At 41.1% G+C, this 20,990-nt stretch overlaps 1 protein-coding gene across 6 annotated transcripts in view; it reads left to right on the forward strand.

The window, feature by feature from the left end:
* Nucleotides 1-20,990, forward strand: part of Ebf1 (EBF transcription factor 1) — a 385,469-nt gene that overhangs the window by 332,508 nt on the left and 31,971 nt on the right. For all 6 annotated transcript variants that reach the window (XM_040748482.1, XM_040748483.1, XM_040748484.1 and 3 more), the window contains exon 11: nt 17,929-18,017. In XM_040748482.1, the coding sequence (XP_040604416.1) occupies nt 17,929-18,017 (89 nt within the window). The remainder of the gene's footprint in view (nt 1-17,928; nt 18,018-20,990) is intronic.

Below are 20,990 nucleotides of genomic sequence, written 5' to 3' on the forward strand. Positions count from 1 at the left end.
AGGGGAACACAGGTAAGATTCTGAATTTATTTCCAAAGCAAGTCAGGCTATCTGAGGAGATCGCCTTGCATACACTTAAATATATATCCTCCTGGTGTTTCCTAATACTCTGTGACAATGCTTAAAAACTTTCAACTGGAGCCACTTAATTCCACCTGTAAGCACTTACATACACTTGTGCTTTACACAGCCTAGTCATGCATGATATCTTCATCATCTAAGATGCAGACTCACAGGCCCCCTGACTTTAAGATGCCACGTGCTCAGTGAGGACTGTAGCTGACATATTTCTGCTTCCAGACGCTTATTTCTGTTGGCAGCTAATCTAGGCTGTCTTCCACAGACACTGGCCATGCAAATGGACAGGAATTGACAGGATTCCTCTGGGTGTGCACCTCAGGTTCCCTCTTAGGTCCTTCTGTTCTGGAGAGAGAATGGAAAGTGAGACCTCAGAACAGGCCAGATATTTCAGGAGAGACTGCTGCAATTCCTTGTCTGCTCCCCCCCCCATTCTATCACCCTTTCATATCCACAAGCCTCTATTTGCAAACCTGGTCATTTTCCTCAGAGGGCACATGTGAAGTCGGATTAACTAGCAGGATGATGTTATTTGTGATTCCTCTGCAAGGTGCCTCACAGCCGTGGTGGGAGGATGCCAATTTTGCAAGGACAGCAGTATTTGCTGCATTTGCTGTTGCCTAGCCCCACAGTGCTAGTTAGGTTGAGAAAGACATGCTCTTAATATACCCACTTCCCTCTCCTGTCCCCTCAGTGTTCCTGCTGAATCTTCCTTTCTAAGTACAGCCCGGAGAGCATTGGCCTTACACCAGCCATTGAGAAGAGGAGGCACTCCAGTGCAAATGGGACATTAATGGTTGGCGAATCCGGAAGATAGCTAACTGATATGTGCATTCAATTAAGATGAGGTTTTCACTTAAAGGCTCCCCAGGAAGGGCAGCTTTATCCTCAATTCTGGGCCATGAGCAGTTAATGAAGAAAGCATATCAGAATTCCGCCCATGCTTCCTGGGGCTGCCTCGATCCCATATAATGTTCAAGTAACTTTGATGAAGGCAAACTTGCCAGGTGAGATTAAACAAGCAGGTAGGTGATAATGGAGGAGTGTGTGCCATTTCTTATTTTTTTATGGGTGACATCACCAGGCACCTCACAGAAAATGCTTTCTTGTTTCTTTTTTGTGCTCCGTTTGCATTCATTTGGTCAGCTTTACCTTTTTATTTTTTAATTTTTTAAAAATTTTTTTGGTTTTTCGAGACAGGGTTTCTCTGTATTGTTTTGGAGGCTGTCGGTCCAGCCCAGCCTCGAACTCACAGAGATCCGCCTGCCTCTGCCTCCCGAGTGCCGGGATTAAAGGCGTGCGCCACCAACGCCCTGCTCAGCTTTTCCTTTTTAAAGTGTCTTACTAAATACTATTCTTTATTAAACATAAGGAGATTCTGGCTTCTGTCTTTTGCATTGAACCTAGCTATGTTTGTTTGAGGTATCTTTTATTGTTAATTTTTTTTTCTGTGCTGTCCTAAATAGAAAGACAACATCATCTACCCCAAAGAAGTAACAAGTGCTTCTGCAGGGGCAGTCCAGGGGAAGGGTGGTTAGCAGGGCAGGCAAGTGGGGGCAGTCCAGGGAAAAGGACGGTAGGCAAGTAAACACTAGAGATAGACTGCCCGCAACCAAATCATGATTTGGGTCCAACCGTAGTGAAACTTGGCCAGGCTCCATCTGCACTCTGCTATTCTTGGATCTGTACCTAGAAAAATGGTGATAACCATAGAAGAGACTGTCCATAGGTAGTCTGGAACCCACAGTTTAAGCTCTAGTGCCTGGCATGCAGGCTCTGGCACATAGTAACTACAGTAGGTAGCAGGGAGCTACTATTCTTATCCCGTTTCCACTCTTAAGGATTTAGGCAAAGCCAAAGAGAGATGTTTCTAATACCAGCAGTGTGGGAAAGGATAAACTTTAATGGACATGTTAGCAATGGACAAGGACAATTGTAGAATTCAGGCCTGGTGGCATAGACCTGTAATTATAAGTGACTCAGCCAGAAGAGCCACAGAGTCAGCCTGGGGTACAGAATGAGTTACAAGGCCTGCTCAGGCAACTTAGTGAGAACCTTGTCTCAGAAACAAAAGACTACAGATTACAGATGCAGATACAGATGCAGATACAGATACAGATACAGATACAGATACAGATACAGATACAGATACAGATACAGATAGTGGTCAGTGCTTGCCTGGCTTGTGCAAAGTCCTGGGTTCAATTGCTAGGACTGCAAAAAAACAACAAAATTACAACCACTTGTAAACGTCAGAGACTGCTCCAGGGCCCTGGCTGGGCTCCAGAACTTTTGCTGTTCATTCTCTCAGGTGAACTTAGTCTATGAAGTGTTGGGGCCATCTGTTTTGGAAAGTGCCAATGTCTGTAGGAGATAGCCTGTGTTTCAAGGGCAGGACTGAGACTCATTTTCTGCAGGAGAACATCTCAGTCCTACTTATGCTCAGTCTTTGCATCTGTAAAATAGGCATACATGATAGTCTGATCTCTATTACTCCAATAGAGACCATGCCCAAGAGGCCTGGAGAGGGAAGGTTTATTTGACTAGTGTGTCTCCATCACAGTCCATCATCGGGGGAAGCAAGGAAGGAGACTAAGGTAGGACCTGAAGCAGAAGCCATGGAGGGACATGACTTATTGACTTGCTTCCTCTGGCTTGGGTTTACTTTCTGATACCTCTCAGGACTTCCTGTCCATGGGTAGCACCACCTACAGTGGTCTGAGCCCTTTCATATTAATTGTTACTGAAGAAAATGTTCCTCAGACTTGCCTACGGGCCAACCAGGTGGTCATTTTCTAAATTGAGTTTCCCTCTATCCAAGTTGAAAACAACCAACCCAGCTTACCTCTTAAGATACCAAAGAAAAAAGAAAATAAAAAAACAAAAACAAAAAAGCACAACACAGACAACAAAAATGGTCTTTTTCATTTAAAGCCTGTCGTGTGTGGAGAACAGACTTAGGAGAGCTATGTTGGACTGAGTTGTAACACTTTTAGAGTTTGCTTGTGGTCAGATGGTTACCTGGTAATGTCCCGTCTTGTACTTGGGCTCTCCGCACACGTGGCTGTGTTGACTCTAAGCAGGTTTTCTGCAGCATGGCCATCCTGAGGTTGACTAATGGATGTGCCTTTGCTCCCATCTGTGTGACTGCATCAAGATCAAGTTGCTAATTCTGGAGAGACATTTAGAAGAATGCCTTCACATCGAAAAGTTGTTTGGATAGCTTTTTCTGGCGGAAAGGGGGAAGAAGCAATCCAGTATGCTTGATTTTGTCACCGTGCCCATATGTCCCAATATAATCATAAAAATTTTCCATTTAGGAGTAGGTCAGCAGTTTATCAAGCTGTTTTCTGCTCTGGCAGATATGTCCCAGCCCTCAAAACAAACAAACAAACAACAACAACAACAAAAAAACAACAACAACAAAAAAAAGCCCATAAGGATCTGACACATTGGCCTCAGGCAAAGTTAGTTCCATGGATGGGGCTAAATATGTACTTTTCATTTCCTATACACTGCCCACTTTCTAATAGGGGTAGGAGACAGTAACAAGAGAAGAAGGTCACTCTCCATTGCTTCCAGTCATTACCCAATTTAAGCAGGTCCATTACAACCATTAATGAAGAGAGACAGAATCCTCTGCTGGGATTTCCCATCTCTATAACCAATGAGACGGAAGGAGCTGGGAAGACCCTGAGTAGGAAGTAGGACTGTTTCCAGCATTGCTTTCTCTCCTCTTTCCTTCTCCTCCCCTTCCGTTCCTTTACCCTTTACCCCTCCCTCCTCCTTCATTTCCTCTCTTTTTCAGATTTGTAGACAGAATCTATTCATGTAGTTCTAGCTGTCCTGGAAATGTCTATGTATCCCAGGCTAGCTCAAACTTGTGGTTAGCCTCCTGTCTCCAATCCCAGAGTTCTGGGAACACAGGTAAGCATTCCTGTCAAATGGCCCATATGAAGGCTGTAAATACTGATGCGATTGCTAAGGGCCCTTACCCACTTGAGATAAAGGGGGCACTAGAAATGATTTGTGTGACCCTGGGGACTCCTGATCGTACCTGGGAACTGAATTAAGTTCTGTCTTTATACTTAATATTTTGTTCTGTCTAATTCATAGATGTCTATTTGCCCACTGGAAAGTCCATACTCAGTCCTAGTTAGCCATCAACAAGACTTCTTATTTGACTCAAGTTAGTACTATTGAAACTTCACTTTTGTTAGTAAGAACTTGACTGCCATCACTCTATCATAACTGTTCTCCCATCTCACCCAGCCCACACAGGCTGGTGACAAATCATTGACAACTTTTGCAGGGGCTAAGCAGAAACATGAACTGCAAGTCTAAGGCTGACAGTCACCAAAGCAAAATTAGTAAACAACTGTGATATTCTGGGGATATCCGTGCCATCCTTAAAAGCTTTTTCCACAATGCTAGCTCAGACTACCCTCCACACCCACCCATCCACAGAGAAACCTCTTTGGCACCTGGGATGATCAAAAAATGGATATCAGTCTGAGTGTGGGCTAGTTGGTTTCTGCTATGAACTCCAACAACAACCAAAAACAGGAGCTCAAATGTCCTTCACCTCTTTCTAAATAGTCTAGTTTGTGATCAATTAGCATGTCCCATTGACTCCTTCCTTTTTCTACATCTTAGAGAACAAATTATATCTACATTGTGATTTCTCACCAAAGCAGTTTCTGTACCATCATTCTTTTGGTTCTAAATTCTTCATATCAAGAGAGTCTTTATATCAAGAATTTCATGACAGTCCCAGCCTCTCTGGCTCTTGAAGCTTAATTCAGGCATTAACTAGATACCCTCATTAATTTGTTTTTAAATAGAAACAGGACACCAATGGTTCTCTGCTCTTCCTACTTGGCTCAAGTATAAGAGTTCAAGCCCTTGGTGAAAGTCAGGATCAGTGTCACATTTACAGCAAATCCACTTACAATGCTTGGCATTGCCTTTGGGCTTTTATCACCACAGTAGGTTTAACCTGACCAACAAGTAATTACACCATTATTTTTTATGTGGCACTTTATTGCTTGCTTTTCAAAATTGGTTTCCAGAACCTCATGAGGGGTTATTGCGGATGTGGCCACATACCCATTGCCCACACAGTAACTGTTACCCCAAAACAAGTGAATTGCTTAACTAAACACCTATTTATTAGTAGACACCAGGGACCAATATTGAGACCAGCAATATCCAATGTGGAAATTAAATTCTGGTTACATATACATTGTTTTTGTCAATATGTTGCAGCAAGAAGGCTTCATTCCTTCATGGATCACAAGTCCCAGTGTAGGGTGAGTAGAAGAACTTATTGGATACATGAAATAGACATGTTGGCTCTGCCTATTTCTTAAAAGACAGAAGTCAACCATTGGAGAAAAAAATCAAGAATCATAGAAATACCCTGCCTTTACCTCACATGCAATAGTAGTGAGAGAATTTACATTATTTAGACTCAGAACGCTGCTGTTTGGGGTGGACACCAGAGCATATATCTTATAATATGTTATCTTATGCTTGTCCTTAGGACTGGGATGGTTGATCTTAGACAAAGTCCCTCTCCTTCCTGTTTCCCCCATGTTTTTCACATTAATTAAGCTATGGTTGAACAGGATATGTTTAGAACCTTGAATTAGTAGCAGTTGAGTGAGACAAAAAAAGGAAAAAAAACCTCAGAGACTTAAGTGTGAAGCAACCCCTAGGCATTCTAACATTGTGCTGGTCATACATGCCGACGATGTTAGAATGGTCCAGCTTCTCCAGCCATGTGAGGTGATGTGGAGGGTGTCTTCACATGCAGTTCCTCATTTTATTTCAGGGTCATCATGCTATCCTGGTATTTCTTTACCTGTTTTGGATTGCCTCTGTCCTGTTTGGTCTGTGACTCTCTCTATTCAGCTGTCACCTTCTGGCCTTGTGCACCAGACTCTTGGTTCTAGGATTTTTTTCTAAAAAAAACAAAAAACAAATGTGTCACTGTCATCTGTACCTTAATGTTACCTAAAGCATCAACACCATCCTTCCCTTCATCTTCTCAAGTGTTCCTTTCCTTTCCAACTGTCTGCTAATAATTTTAACTGGATGTTCAACTGGTATCTCAAATTCATCATTTCTGAAACTGGACTCAAGGCTTCTTTCCTTTTATATAGAGTTTTCCTTCTGAACTTTAAAATCTTGCCAAATGATGTTTCTATCTGACCATTCGTTTCCTTTGTTGGTTAAACAATTGACATAGGTTTAAAGATTTGTTTTTATTTCATATGTTCTCCATTCTTTCTACACCCTTATCTAACATGCCCTGAAGTCATGCCAACTCTACTCTAAAACATTTCTACAATCAATCTACCTCTTTCCCCAAGAAACCATCATTGATGGGATTTCATTTTCCATTTAAGAGTACTGCAAAAGTTCTTTCTTTAAAAATCTACTCTGCCTTTGGCTCTCATGATTATCATTTTGAAATACAGATTATAACATCATGTTTGAAATAACTCATGTTGACTCCCTGGCAAGACACTTGGGGTTAAGTTCTATTATAGGGTTAACCTTTAGGACTCGGCTATTAATAAATAACCTATACTCTCCCCAAACTGTGATTGGAATGCGCCCTTACTTGAATGCATCCCCTTATTTCTCTTTTCTTGGCATTTTTCGCTAGACCACCTTCCCCACCTGTTTTTAGTGGAAAACTCCTATCTATCCTCTCGAATACAGCTTAAAGAGGCTCTTTGTTAAATGTTCCCTCTCCACTGTAGAGAGTTATTATTATTATGCTGTTGTTGTGGTGGTGGTAGTTGTGGTGTACAGTGGATTATCAGTACATTGACTCTGCTCTGACTTCTGGCTTCCTGTTTTAGTCACTCCTCCAGGGTATCTTGCACCAAAGTCATTTAGACTCACAAGACAGCAGAATGCCACCATTATTTCTCTTCATCTTCTTTTGCACCAGGCCTATCCCAGTGCAAACCTAAACACTTTCATTTAATCAAACCATCAGAGAACATCCTAAGTCTAGAAATTATCACATCTAAGAATGCTGTCTCCTGCTTACTTTCCATTGTTGGTTCCCACAGTTTATGTTCATTTAAAGATTTGTGTTTTTTTTTATTTTCTGTGTATTTGTGTTTTACCTACACACATGAATGTGCACCACATCTGTGCTTGGCGCCTGTGAAGCCAGAAAATATAGTGGATCCCTAGTGACTGGAATTAAGGATAAGTGTGAGTCATCATCTGGGTGCTGAGAACTGAACCCAGACCCTCTGCAAGAGCAAAAAGTGCTCTTGACATCTAAGCCATCTCTCCAGCCTCTGGGGTTTGAAACAGTTGTGTCTTAGTCCAGATGGAACTGTGTTTTAGGGAAGTGTCTGAGAACCAGTGGTGGTAGGAAGTGTAATGGGAGGGGGAAGGCCTTAGAGATAATCAAATCCCACCTAGGGCCTTCCTAGACTCTGACACCCTCAGGTTGTTACATTTGCCACATTGTTTTAGAGTTTTGTGTGTCTTTCTGTTTCTCCTATCTCTGGAGTAGGTTGCAACCAATGAGTATGTCAATACATACAATTAACCCAGTATCGCCCACTCCATTCTTTACTTCTAGTCTGTCGAAAGCATTTTATTCATGGCAATAAGAAGCATCCATTGAGAATTATGTGTCAAACACTGGACAAAGTGCACATCCTGCATTCACACTCTAGACAGGAAAGGCTCAAAGAACATGTCTTTCCCAGAAGACGCATAGCTGGACTTAAATCTAGCTGTGTCTTGCTCCAGAAAGCTTAGGATAAAGAGAAGACTGTGTGGTTTGTCAACGGCCACTCACACGGGGTCTGGTGACATAGGTTTCATGGGACATGTGGAGGCAACGAAAAAGAGTGGAAAAGATGCAAAGTGGGAGAGTAAATGAAGAGTGAAAAACTATTAGAAAGATTCCAGAGGCCAGAATTATTAAAGAATGTTCTGGAGACCCCTCGTTTGTCCTAACTTGGCTGTTATACCAAATACACTAAGAAAAGGCTTCCTGGGTTTCAGTCTCTGCCCTGTCATTCTTATTTCTGTAACTTGAGGATACTTGAATCTTCTCACTCTCAGCTTCCTTTTCTGTACAATGGGAGCAATTTATGGTGCCTCCTTTACAAGATTGTTGGGAAGGTTAGATAGAATAATCATAAAAATGTTTGTTATACTACAAATAATTAGGATTTATGTTAGTTGCTCCTGCTAATAAAAATAAAAATAAAATAATAATAATAATACAGGTTACTCATCAGTGAGTACACTGGATCCTGGTTGCACTGTAGCATTTACAAAGTTGTGTGATTTTGCAAGGACCCGTGTTTCTCATAACTTCATGTAGGATATTTTTGGTGTGAAAGACGCTTGTCAGGTATCACACAAGTCACTAGTAGAAGGAACTCAGAGTTTATTGCTAGGCTGCACTATGTTCCTTGAGAGGTTGCTCTAACTTTGAGAGAGTTGGGTTTTCACTAGTTACTGTGGCCAAATGCCTGTACCTAGCTGAGTGTGGTGATCTATATATACAATTTTAGCTTTGAGGCTGGAGGATGTCAAGTTTGAAGCTAGTCTGGGCTACTTATATTTGGCTTCAGAAAACCCAAACCAAACACAAAATATTAGAAATTATATTATTATGGTATTTTTAAATACCTTTGTGGATTTCCATTGGTGTGTTTCAAATGACTATTAAATTTAGGCCATAAATATTAACTGTCATATGTAAGGACTTAGTGATAAAGACAATCATTTCTTTTGGCTAAGCGGAGCTTTGAAAGGATTGCTAAGATGCCATGGTGTGAACAGAGGGGCTTTGAGGAGCTGTGGGTCATAGCACTGCCTGCGGGCACTTTGAGAATGTCAAGGCTGAAAGGTAAGTGTCCAAAGTAATGTTCAGGCAGAGGAAGCTCTGTGGCTGTTTCAGGGTGATGACTCTTGGTGACAGCCATCACCCAGACTGAGTGGACATGGCAGCAGCCTGGCTTCATGTGCTTCCTCTCTCTGTGACATTTAAGTTGGAGATGAGGTGGGTAGAAACATCCAGGCTTTTCCGCACAGCCATTGTAGCCTTCTCTATGGCATCCATGTTACACAGTCTTTTTAATTTCACTTAAGTGTTCCCAAGCAACTACTTATCTGCTTTCTCCCAGTTATGAGCCCCTCCCTGCCTCCTCATGGGCTTGGCCATGCACACTATTTGTAGTCCCCTTTAACTCATTTTTTCTTGGATTGCGTTTGTCCCCACTCAGACAGTTTGCCAACATCTGCTAAAATGTCTCTATCTAACTCTACTGATTTTGAGGAAATGACTTTATGAACAGTAGGGCCGGTTTGTGAGTTGTTGCAGAAAATTGTGGTATCAACACAGTGGCACACAGTTCCAAACTCTGAGCTTGGTTACTTGGAGAGGAGTTGAAATCTGGCCTCTGACTTGGAGCTGTCCCCCGCTGAGAGCCACACATTGCTGGTGGCTTGTTCTAGGAGAGTAATAAGTATTGTTGTTTAGCAATTGTGCTGTTGGAATTCAGCTCCACTATGTCTGACAGTATTTATCTAAAATACTTTCCCTGGTGCGTGTTCAAGTTCCAGTAAACCGTGTCTTATTGTGCGACCTTTTCATTTTCCTTTGAAAAGGGATCAGCTCGTCAGATAAAAGCTACAAGCCTGAGTACAGGGAAAACGCGTGCTCAGAAAATCCAAGCATGATTGAAAACAAGATGTGTTAAATCAATGCGGTTTATCGCCTGCCTATTCCCGGCAATTGCTGTCCTAAGCGCATTCCGAACACACGCAGGATGATAAAAGTCCAGTGTCACAGCACTCGCTGGGTGGGGACACAAGAAAACATGTTTATCAGACAGGCTGGGTGATTTTACACTCTTGATAACAGTTATTGTCAAAACTCTCTGGGAAGAAATCTGAAGAACAATTATAGAGGTAATATTGCTCTTGGTATATCAGAAGATCCGCCAGGAGAGAATTATGGATTTATCCTTAAGAAAGAAAGACGGAGTATGCTGGCCTTCAATCTTTAAACACTGCCATCCATTACACACCGAGAGTCAGCCTTCTCTTTTCCCTTAAAGGAGCAAATCTGTCTTTGAAACTTAATCATAAATGATCCAGATTTTTTTCTAATCCAAAATAAAAAGATAAGATTGAAAGGTAAAAATATATAGAGAGATATAGATCCATAAAAATATTACAATTTAGCTTCAGTTTGCTGGAGGGAATTAATTTTAATTTTCTACTTGAATCAAATTTGGAAATTGGAATTAAGGCCACTAGAAGGCCAAGCATATCACAGCCCACCATACAGGATGGCAGGGCGACTTTTCACCTTAGCTTTGTCACAATTAGTGAATAGCATAGTTTCCCTTCATCCTCACAGGTTTCACCTGTTTCCTGGTCTAGCGGAGTGTGACCCTCCAGGGAGAGAAGCTGGTCTGCATGTGAGGACATGCTTCTCATCAAGGACCTTCCTTCTAGAAACTTCTAAGTGATTGTGGTATAAAATAGATCAGCCCTCTGCATCATAGCAGATATGTATCATAATTATGTAAATCTTTTTCTTAAGTAGCTTTTGAAGGTCTTTCACAAGCTGTATCTATAAGGAAAACATGGTGTGTTGCTTAGTTTAATTGTCAACTTGATACAATTTACAGTCACTTGCGAAGGCAGTCTCCATGGAGGAATTTAGATCAGGTTAACTTATGCAGATTGTCTTAATTGCTTAATTGAGGTGGGGTGGAAGACCTAACCCTGAATGCTGGCCTAGGCTGGGCCCAGAACTGTGAGAGAAGGTAGCTGAAAGCCCACAATCAAGCAAAACAGGACATCTCTCTCTCTCTCTCTCTCTCTCTCTCTCTCTCTCTCTCTCTCTCTCTCTCTCTCTCTCTCTCTCTCTCTCTCTCTCTCTCGCTCTCTCTCTCTGTCTCTGTCTCCTTCCCTCCCCCCTCTGTTTCTGAGTGTGGATGTGACATTTTGAAGTCCTACCTTGATTTCCCAACAGTAATGGACTGTGACCAGTTACTGTGCACTAAATAAACCCTTCCTCCCTTATGCTGCTTTCTCAGCTGGGCGTTTTATTACAGCAACAGAAAGGAAACTAGGGCATTTGATAAGGCAGAGAGCAAGGTTTTCTGATGAATGCAGAGGTGACTTTAAGATAAGGTGTATGCTGACGGAATAAATTTAAAGAAATCTGACTAAGAAAGGACTTGTTCATCTGGATGAATTTGGGGTTCTGGGTATAAAGGTTCCTGGTAGCAAAGGTAGGGATGAAGTGTAAGGAGGTTGATTTGAGAGTAAGACTTTTCCATATGCTGGAGATAGGTTCATCAGCCAGCATTGAACATCACCGCATACCAAGCAAAGGTCTGCACAAGAAAACCTAACAAGTATCCTGGGCTAACATAAACTAAATGCCTCAGTTTCCCTCATTTGACACAGGAGCTGACTTTTAACATTTATGTCAAGGGAATATTGTAGTAGCCCATGAGATCATATTTGATGGAAAGCGCATTGATCCTCCTGGGAGAAGAGCCTTCTCAGATGACTTTAGGCTGTATTTGAAAGGGCACCTCTGAACAGGGCATTTGTAATCATTAACATCTCTGAAAAGTCTTCAGGGGACCTTGTAACTTAGAGAAAAATTGAATTTAGGATGGGAAATCTTTAAAAAAAATTAGTCTTCTTTTGCAAATGCCTTTAGAAATTACCTTCGGAAGTATAAATTGGTATAAATATATTGCAGGTTCTTCAGGAAATATGTGCACCCAAGGATATGAGAGGCCCATATCCTTTCACCTAGGAATTTATTCCAAGTATTGTTCTTATAGCTCTTCTTAAGTCAATGAACAGTCTAGGTGGGGGGAGTCCTCTACACCCCCGTAAATAGGGCATTTGTACACATATCATGGCATTTAATCTGGATATACACAAAATAGCATAGAGAAGGCATCCGACAACATCTATAACCCTAAGATAGGAACAGTGCTTTTCTGTGGGTGGGTTGTCATGAGTCTCCCTCCTGTTGTGGTTTAAGAAGTTTTCTGGAATAGGAATGTATCACTCCTAGATTTAGAAGTGCAGTAACCCTATTTCATCTGGAAAAACAACAGCGAGTCACCCTCCCTCCTTTCTTCCTCCTGATGTGTTTTGCTGACTGAAGAATTACAGCTCTTTGCATTTCAGTAAACTCAGGGGTTAGTCACCTCCAGCTCCCTCAGGTTCTTGGGTTTCTGACTCTGTCTCTTCTGGGTGTGTATCACCTGCCCTCTTGGTTCCCTGCCCTGTTGGTCCTGCTTCATATAAAAATGGCTGGCCCACACCAGTTACCCCACACCTCTGATTACTCAATTCTTCTTTTGCTAGATTTTTACACCTCCCCAAGTTGTTACACACTACAAATAAATCAGAGTATGTTCAAAGGTAGTTTGGAGGATTTCCTTTGCCCCCTGCCACCCACATTGATTAATTCTTCCTATATTGATTCCATCTTGACAGCTCTCTGGTTCAAATCACAGTCTTCCATGATCCAGTGATCTGGCTTTGGAAGCTCCTCTGAGCCTTCCTAGATGCCAGAGCAGTGTCCCCAGGCTGTGAAAGTCTTTCTTACTGAAAAGAGGGTCTGACTTTCAGGAGGTTTGCTTTTGGTCATCTCAGGGGCTGTATGTGGTCCACAGATGAGCTGACCTAGCATGGTGCTTGTTCCCCCATCACCTAGGCAGGTAATGAAACACTCAAATGGCTGCAAGTGTCACCAGTTTCTTCATTTACTCTGTACCTCTTGTTTTGGGTTTCCAGTTGATTTTTTTCCCATTAGTATATTTTAGACTGACTCTTAAAGATAGCTTTGCGAAGATAACTTGCTGTTTTATTGTTTACCTCTGGTTGTTAATTTCATGACTGAGGGAAAAATGGGGCTATTACAGAACAAAAAGGCTCTACCTAACATATAGGTAATAACTCTCTTGCCTAGAATGGATCTGCCTGGAAGGGAAGTGCTCGGCTGTTACTCCTTTAGTTCAAATATAGAGTAGTCACTAGGGAAGCTGTGAAACCCAGGTGCTAGTTTTATCATTGCCTCTGCTATGAGCTTTTATTTATTACTTGGCATGAATTCTACATATTTGTTTGGACATTAAATGGCAATAGAATATAAATATTACCTTTCTAATATCTGCATTTCTTTTTATTTCCAGTCAAAATGACATCATGTCCCACAACCATTAAAAGAAGGAAATTAAAACCCCAGAAATATGTTAAAGCAACTTCGTGAGTTGCTGAACTATAAAAGCCACTCACTCTGTGAGCTTGGGTCTGATTGGCACCTAGCACCTTCTCTGTGTTTGGGGACACAGTTCTCCAGCCCATCTCCATTGTTTCCAGGGACTAATGCCTCAGAAGCTAAAGATGTTAGAGAAGGAGTGGTTTCTTTAAGAAGGAACCCAGCAAAGTGAAGAGAAAAAAATCAGTTCTCACAACTGTGATTGCACCCTTTAAGACTTTAACTGTGAATACTCTGGAAGAGAATTCTGCACTTGATTTATTTGTAAAGTGGATTTCCTTTAAAGAAGAAGATCATAAATACATCTCATTACTAGGAGATGTTTTAATCAGGATTTGCTAATTTTCTGATTAGAATTACTGTATAAAATCTAGTGGTGATACCTACATTTTCTTTGCCAATAGCATTTTACGCTGTTGCAGAAGCCTCTGGACAATGCAGCAATAGCTTTGTGTAATGGGCTCTTTGCTGTTTGGGGCAGCACCTGCGGTGATGCCCACTAGGAGAAAGGCCTCATAAAGAAGTTGGGAATGGAAAGTTACCAGTTCCCTTTAGTGGAGTTTCAGCTGATGAGACCAGGAAGGAATCTAAAGCCATTTGTAAGCAGTCCCAATGCAGGCAGATGAAATGGCTTGATATTTTTAACTGTTTAATTAGCTGTTTTTTTTCTCTTTCAAAAGAAATAACTTTGCTTCAGATGACATAGGAACCTTAACTGTAGAGTGTGTTCTCCTTCCAGTGCTACTTCATAGCTATGGATGCGAGGTTCCCCTGGCATCTCAGGCATCACATTTGATCTTGTCTTTTATGTGTTTGCAAGAAAATTTCAGACTTTCCTTAACACATTGCACATAGCTCCATGATGATGCTTATAGCCAAGAAGAAGTGCATAACTACTAGAAAATAAGTTTGGAGGGGTCAGTGGAAGACATATCAATTTAATAATGGTTCTCCAGTAGCCTGGTCCCCTCTATGTCACCCTTCATGAGAAGTTGTCAATGTGGTTACTATTACACAGACATGGCAGTGGACTTTGAAATAAGAGGGGAAGCCTTATGAGGAAAGACCAAGCTTGGCTTTGACTCTACAATCAAAGTATTTTCATCTGTCCTTTTGGGTTAAACACTTTTGCACAAAGTTTATTTTTTAAAGCTTAAGATGTTGTGACACAAAACAACTAATTCCTATGGATGGGCGTGGTCATCACTACAAATAAATGAAGACTGAAACCTCCATCTTTTAGCATTTTCTAAAGTGCATACACTAAGCCAGGTAGTGGTAGTATATACTTTTAGTTCTAGCATTCTGGGAGGCAGAGGCAGGTGAATTTTTGGTCTACTGAGCTAATTCCAGGGTAGCCAAGGCTACACAGAGAGAAACCCTGTCTCAAAAAAAAATGAATATACTGGTCCTATTTTATTCAGAGGGCTTAAGCATTGAGCCGTTTCTTTTTGGGACAAAGGACTTTTTCCCTAAGCCTGCAAGCCTACTATATCCTGTTATCTTTACCTGACTTTGGGGTGAGAGTACCTGAAATCCTTTTCAGAGTGAGGACAAGATGCTTGGAAGCAGAGCCCAAAGAACAACTTTTGTCATCCCATGCCTTCTGCAGTTCACAGCCTCATCTGTTTTCCTTCTTTCAACTTAAGATGCTCGTGCCTCTTTATGTGGTTAATTACGCTCAATTAAGCTGCTTTGTATTTTCTTTCTCTGCCAGATTCTCGGAATAGTCCAAAGTTTGAGGAGAAAAAATTGATTAGTCCTATTTCTGCTGCTGCCCCTGAGCCCTGCACTTGAGTACAATGAGGTCACTTTGTTGAAGAATTAACTTTATATTACATTCTTGCAGGGTAGATGCATGTCCCTAAGGTACCACTACCCCTGCTGATGAAATAAATATACCTTCTTTATGATTCTCCCCCATTACCCTCTCTGTTGATTTTCTGAGAGTTTGTGTTTAGTCACATATTTATACAACTGGGCAAAAGTATACTACTTATTTTTCTTATGGTTTTAATAACCTTGCATAGGTTATTAAAAGGGTATACAGACCCCTTTTAAGGCATAGTTTCTTATGTCATTACTTTATACAAGCAGGTCAGATTCCATCTCAGCAACAATCTCATGCTTTTAACCTTTTTCTCTGATTATAAAAGTAATATGTGCTTATTGTACAGGGTGTGGGAGGGGGGTGAAAACAGAAATGTGCTGGTCACAAAGAATAAGAACAAAGAAAAGCATCATCTTAGGAACCATGAGTTTTAATTGCTGCTATTAAGTGTCAGTCATTCTACAGTGAGTTGGCCTTACAGCCAGAAAAATCACATCCTCCCAACTCCAGAATAAAAACTTTTCAAGGAGCAGCATGGGATTCTAGACACACTGGGAATTCATTATGCAAATGAGGAAATAAGTGAATCCATACCTCTTATGTTACTGGTGGCTTAGACTTGAAAGGTAAAAATTATAGGATGCTAAATTAAGTTTTTGGGAGACTGTAGTGATACACTTACTTGTCTAATGCTACTGTTTATGGTTAAACATTTTGCTGAAAATTAGCCCTATGGTGGGGCTAGGTATGGTATATAACTTAACCCCCAGTGTTCACTCCTATCTCTCTGATGCATTTCTTGATTAAACACCACATATTCTATGGGTAACAGCTTCTGTACATAAAGAGCTCCATGACATTTTCTTGACAAGTCAATCAGAAGAATTCTTCTCAAGGGGTTAGAAATAATTTATAAAATAAAAGGAACAATAAATATTGTGCCTTAACTCATAAGCTAGAACAGAGATTCACTATACCTGGGTGTGATTTTCAGTAATTTCCACTGGAGACATATTGAAAGTTTCCTGTTTGGAAGGGTGGGAGAGAGGAGAGCTGCCTAAATCTCATATTTGCAAAAATGATCAGATTACCCAAAATGAAAATGCAGCTCTATTAATGACCTTAATAGGCACTGTAGTTTGGAAAGGGAAAAAATATTTTAAATAAAGTTACTTGAAGTTCATTCTGACTTAAAACATCCAAGTGAAGTAAAAGTACTTCCCCTGATTTATGTGTCTTAGAGAGAAATAGTTACTGGCTTTTTACTAACCTATATAAAACAATGTACTTTTGTAAATGGATTTCTGGCCACTTTATTCAGCTCCCCCCACATTTTTTTCCTTACATAAAAAGTAAGCACTGTCAATCAAGGAATTTTAAGGTTTATTTCCTCTTTAGCAATGATTGATAGCCTTTTAGATTTACAAGTTGACAAGTTAAAGGGTTCTATTGGTATAATTATGTTCTAAATTCACAGTCTTTCAATTTAAATGTCCTTTTAAAACCAAGAGATTATCATACCTGTATTTTGAAAAGTGGGCCAGTCAGTTTGGGTTGGTATACAAATTGCTTCCATTAGCCTTGGGACCTATTTGAATTTAATACAGTTTTTAAAAGTTAGTACGAATCTTGCTTCTAAAATTTAGGTTAATGGAAATGCATTTTAAGTAAAGCATGTGGCAACTTGTTTTTTTAATGTATAGATAAAATGTTAGGGCTAGAGAGACTGTCTTTTTATTCAGTAAGGGAGAAAATATGCAATGAAATACTTTAGTTAAGCTGAGAAAGAAAAGAAAAGGAATTGTACAAAAAAAATAACAAAATCCCACTGCCTACTTATTGCTCAGGATTCTGGGAATATGTGTAGAGGAGGCTCTTACCATCTTTCTCAGACTAGATATGCTCAAGATGGTTTGTATCCTAGGAAGGAATTCTGAAAATGATAGCATAGACTCTAATTTCTATTTGGTCTAGTTTAAGAGAGTGTGCCCAACAGGACACAGTGAGGTCCATTGTATCCAAATGTTATTATTACAGTTGGCTCTCTGAGTCTTCCAGTAAATCATTCTTAGAGACCCAGCTGGGCTAAGCTAGTATTCCACAGAGGATGGGTTTTCTTTTCCTTTTTTTTTTCTCAAATAATATCAATGCAGTGAGTGAGTCTGTCATTCAAGACGGGAAAGTTTTGGATCAAGGGCATGCTTAATATTTGTCTTTTTGCAGATTCTTTCAAGGGTTTAACAGACATGCCCACCACCATCTTCACTGCACAGAAAGTGCTGAGCTATTGGATCCACTGGGTGTCCATAGGAAACTTAACAGATACCTGTATGGTCCTCTGCTATTTAGAATGCATAGGAATCTTCAGACAAGCTCTTGACTTTTTACCCAGCTTTCTGCAATTAGGTGAATCCTAAAACCTTGTAGCAAATTCCATTTTACTTTTTAGTTAGGATCATGTCGAGGATGTAAGATTCGGCCCGAGGAGCTATGTTCTGAGACCTACTAGCTACTGGTGTTTCCTCAAGAGTTAGTCCTCTCCACAGTAAACACAATAGATGGTGGAAATGCCCACCATGGAGATAATCTACAGGAAGGACTAAAGAGTATCAATTAAATGACAAGACTTATTTCTGTGCTATAAACAATGCAGTATTCCCTAAAATGTTTAAACCCTGTGACGTTTTCCTTACAGCGCTCAATGAACCCACCATCGACTATGGTTTCCAGAGGTTACAGAAGGTCATTCCCCGGCATCCTGGTGACCCGGAACGCTTGCCGAAGGTCAGAATTCCCCCTCTTTGGGACATGGTTTCTAGAAAATTGAACTTGAAAATGGAAAAATACCCTCATTGGTTAAGACCAAAAACGTAGTTAATAGATAACCAACTCATGTGCGTACATTGTGTGTCATGATAAAAGTAGCAAGCACTTTGGGCTGAGCAATGTCATGATTATTTTAATATATATCATGTCACTTGGCAATTTTAGTGACCCTTTTTGTTGGCACTGTTTTACTTGTATTTTAGAAAAGAAAAGAATGAAGCAAAGAGAGGTCAGACCATTTGCTCAAGGTTGCACTGACTTGCTGAGTGCTGAGACTTGCATCTGCCCAGCCTGTCTCTAGAGTTTGGGTTAATCACTCACTAGACAGTCTACAGATGTGTGGGGTCTAGATCTGTATCTCCTCATGAAAGGATTAAAGAACAAAAAACAAACAAACAAACAAACCAAAAAGGAACCACCTTTCTTAGCCAAGGACCTCTTCATGGAACAGATACATGGTCACATTCTCCCTGTATGGGACTGTACTTTTTGGCAGTACTTGTACTGTCAGAGAAGGTCCCATCTATCATACTGTTGTCTCCCAGGCGTATGCATGGCTTTGAGGAACACAGTGTTTGGGTATGATATCTACTAATGCCAAAGAGAGGATGCTTTATGACAGGCATGTCTGTCTTCTACTTTGACCTCAGGGGAAGAGCACAGCTTCCAGTTTCTCAGAACAGCCCTACTTCTACTGAAGTGCTGTTCATACTGATAGACAGCTCTGAAAAGCACTTCATCTGGGGAAGGAATAATATGATGTGTCATTGTGTTTACATCTCTGTCTTTAGAAGGAGCCCTGCCTTTTTCCTCCATCCTGTTTTATTCTTGGTGAACTGTGAAGCAGTCTATTGTAACAATGGGCAGCTGTGTCTTCCAGGGCATAGGTGTTCTGGGGAAATGCTGAATTTTAGGTCCCTCTGTCCAGCAGGAATATAGTGACTGTGTATTTCCTGATAAGTTACAAACAATTGTAGACATGATGTGTACCCACATTGAGAGCTGTGCCGTAGCCTTATTGTGGTAGAACGAGACACATGTACAATGACAACTTTTTCTGTCATTTTAATTTAGGCAGTAACTTTACTTTCATCTAGATTTTAGGTCAGCATTTCATCCCTGGGGTCTTCAGGGTTAAGAGCACAGCCTGGAAGTTCAGATTGGGCCAAGTAGAACCAAGTCCTCTGTCAAAAGTCTTCCATCCCTTTGCTTGGCTCAGTTTCCTTGTGTGTCAAGTGGGAATAGTGATACTTTTTGCTTTGCCAGGTTGTTATGTTATTCTGACCACTTAGCACCTGACAGAAGGTAATCCTGGTTATGTGTCAGGTGAATAAAAGTGAGAACAGAAAAGCTCCCTCCCATGAACAGTTGGATGCATGCTGTTTTCCCGTGTACCTTACTTTCTTCAGCCACAAAAGAGGCATAATAGAAGCATATAAGGATGAAAATAGCCAAATGGTTGAGGTCTAAAGAGGCCAGGCTGTGTTTTTGTTTTCCTTTTTTCTTTTCATAAGGATAGAGAAATCAGAATATAAGCGTGAGTTTTGTTTACCTACACTTAAAAACATTTTTACAGTTGCAGGTTAAGTTTTAAAATGTTGGAAAATTATCTCAGGCATATGTCACTTTGCCCCTGGGGGTTTCTGGGTAAACCACTCAACCCTTTCTTCCTGAACTTGGGAGGAGCAATCAAGGACACAATGGACATGTGTGTGTTAAGGAAACCCTGCAGCTTGCTTCCAACCACTCCAACTGTGTAAAGCTGTGGCCAGAGGAGCCCACCCCAGGAAGCTCCCCTTGTGACTCAGAGCAGAGTGGCTGTCCTCTTGGCTCTGCAAGTTAAGGTGGAGCAAAAGTTCAAGGGCAGGGTCAGGAAATGGCGGATGGAGCCAGCATAAGGTATTCCTGTGGACTTGAGATTTATACCCCTGCTATCCATTGTTAGGGCCAGAGAAAGGGACTCCGCCTTTCTCGGGCTCATGGTCAGTGTTTGTCAAACACGGTGTTTCAGTGAACTGTGGACCACACACCTTAAAAAACAAACTCCACTTTATTAAACCCATGTGTTTGTGAATAGACAAAGCTAGATTCATACAACCACCCACATATTCTGTCAAATGAAACTTGCTCCAAAGACCACGCTTTCCATAATAATATGCCTTTGTATATAGCCTTGCACTTTTTCAAAGAACTTGGACTTGCTTTGTTTTACTGGATCCCTTCTTGAGAAAGGAGTTGGAAAAATAGACATTTTTATCTTTATCCTCCCCATTTTTCCAAACAGGGAAAGAGGAGCAAGCAGACTCTTGGTAAATTATTTTGTCTCTGAGAGCCACTCTAATTACGCTAACCCTCCATGTCGAGGAGTTTCATATGCACAAAGAGATGAGCAGGCTGGGGTCTTTAAAGCATAGATTTCCATCCTGTCTCACTGAGGAACAAGCTTTGTTCTCTGGGTCCTTCAGGAGAAATGTGGCTTTGGGATCCAGATTGGCTTCTTGTAAAGAAGTGAGAGGGATGAGGATGGTGGCCAATCAGAAATTTAGATGATAGTTACTTTGGTGATGCCATGCAGAAACTGAACAAGGAGCTCTCTCAGCTTTGGAGGCCAATGGCAGTGTCTCCTCCATACCTTTGTAGTTTGCTACTTGTCTTCTTAAGCAGCCTGTGAGCTTCAGCCCACAGGCAGTGCAAGCAGGCCTTGAGCCTAGCTGGCATTCCACACACTGGCTGAGAGTTTTGGGAAGCCAGGATTGTGTTTGTTTCACGCCTATTGCATGTCTAGTGCTGCTTCATGGAGTCTGCTGTAGAGCAGAGTGGCCAAGTGAGCCAGTCCGCAAGCCAGACACACACAGAGTCTGGAAAGCAGACCAAGGACTTGGTGCACGCAAGGCCTTCATGTCTGCAGACTCAGGTTCCTACTCCTGTTGC

This window comes from Mesocricetus auratus, unplaced genomic scaffold (assembly GCF_017639785.1).
Source record: "Mesocricetus auratus isolate SY011 unplaced genomic scaffold, BCM_Maur_2.0 Super-Scaffold_100007, whole genome shotgun sequence".
In the NCBI taxonomy this organism is placed as follows: Eukaryota; Metazoa; Chordata; class Mammalia; order Rodentia; family Cricetidae; genus Mesocricetus; species Mesocricetus auratus.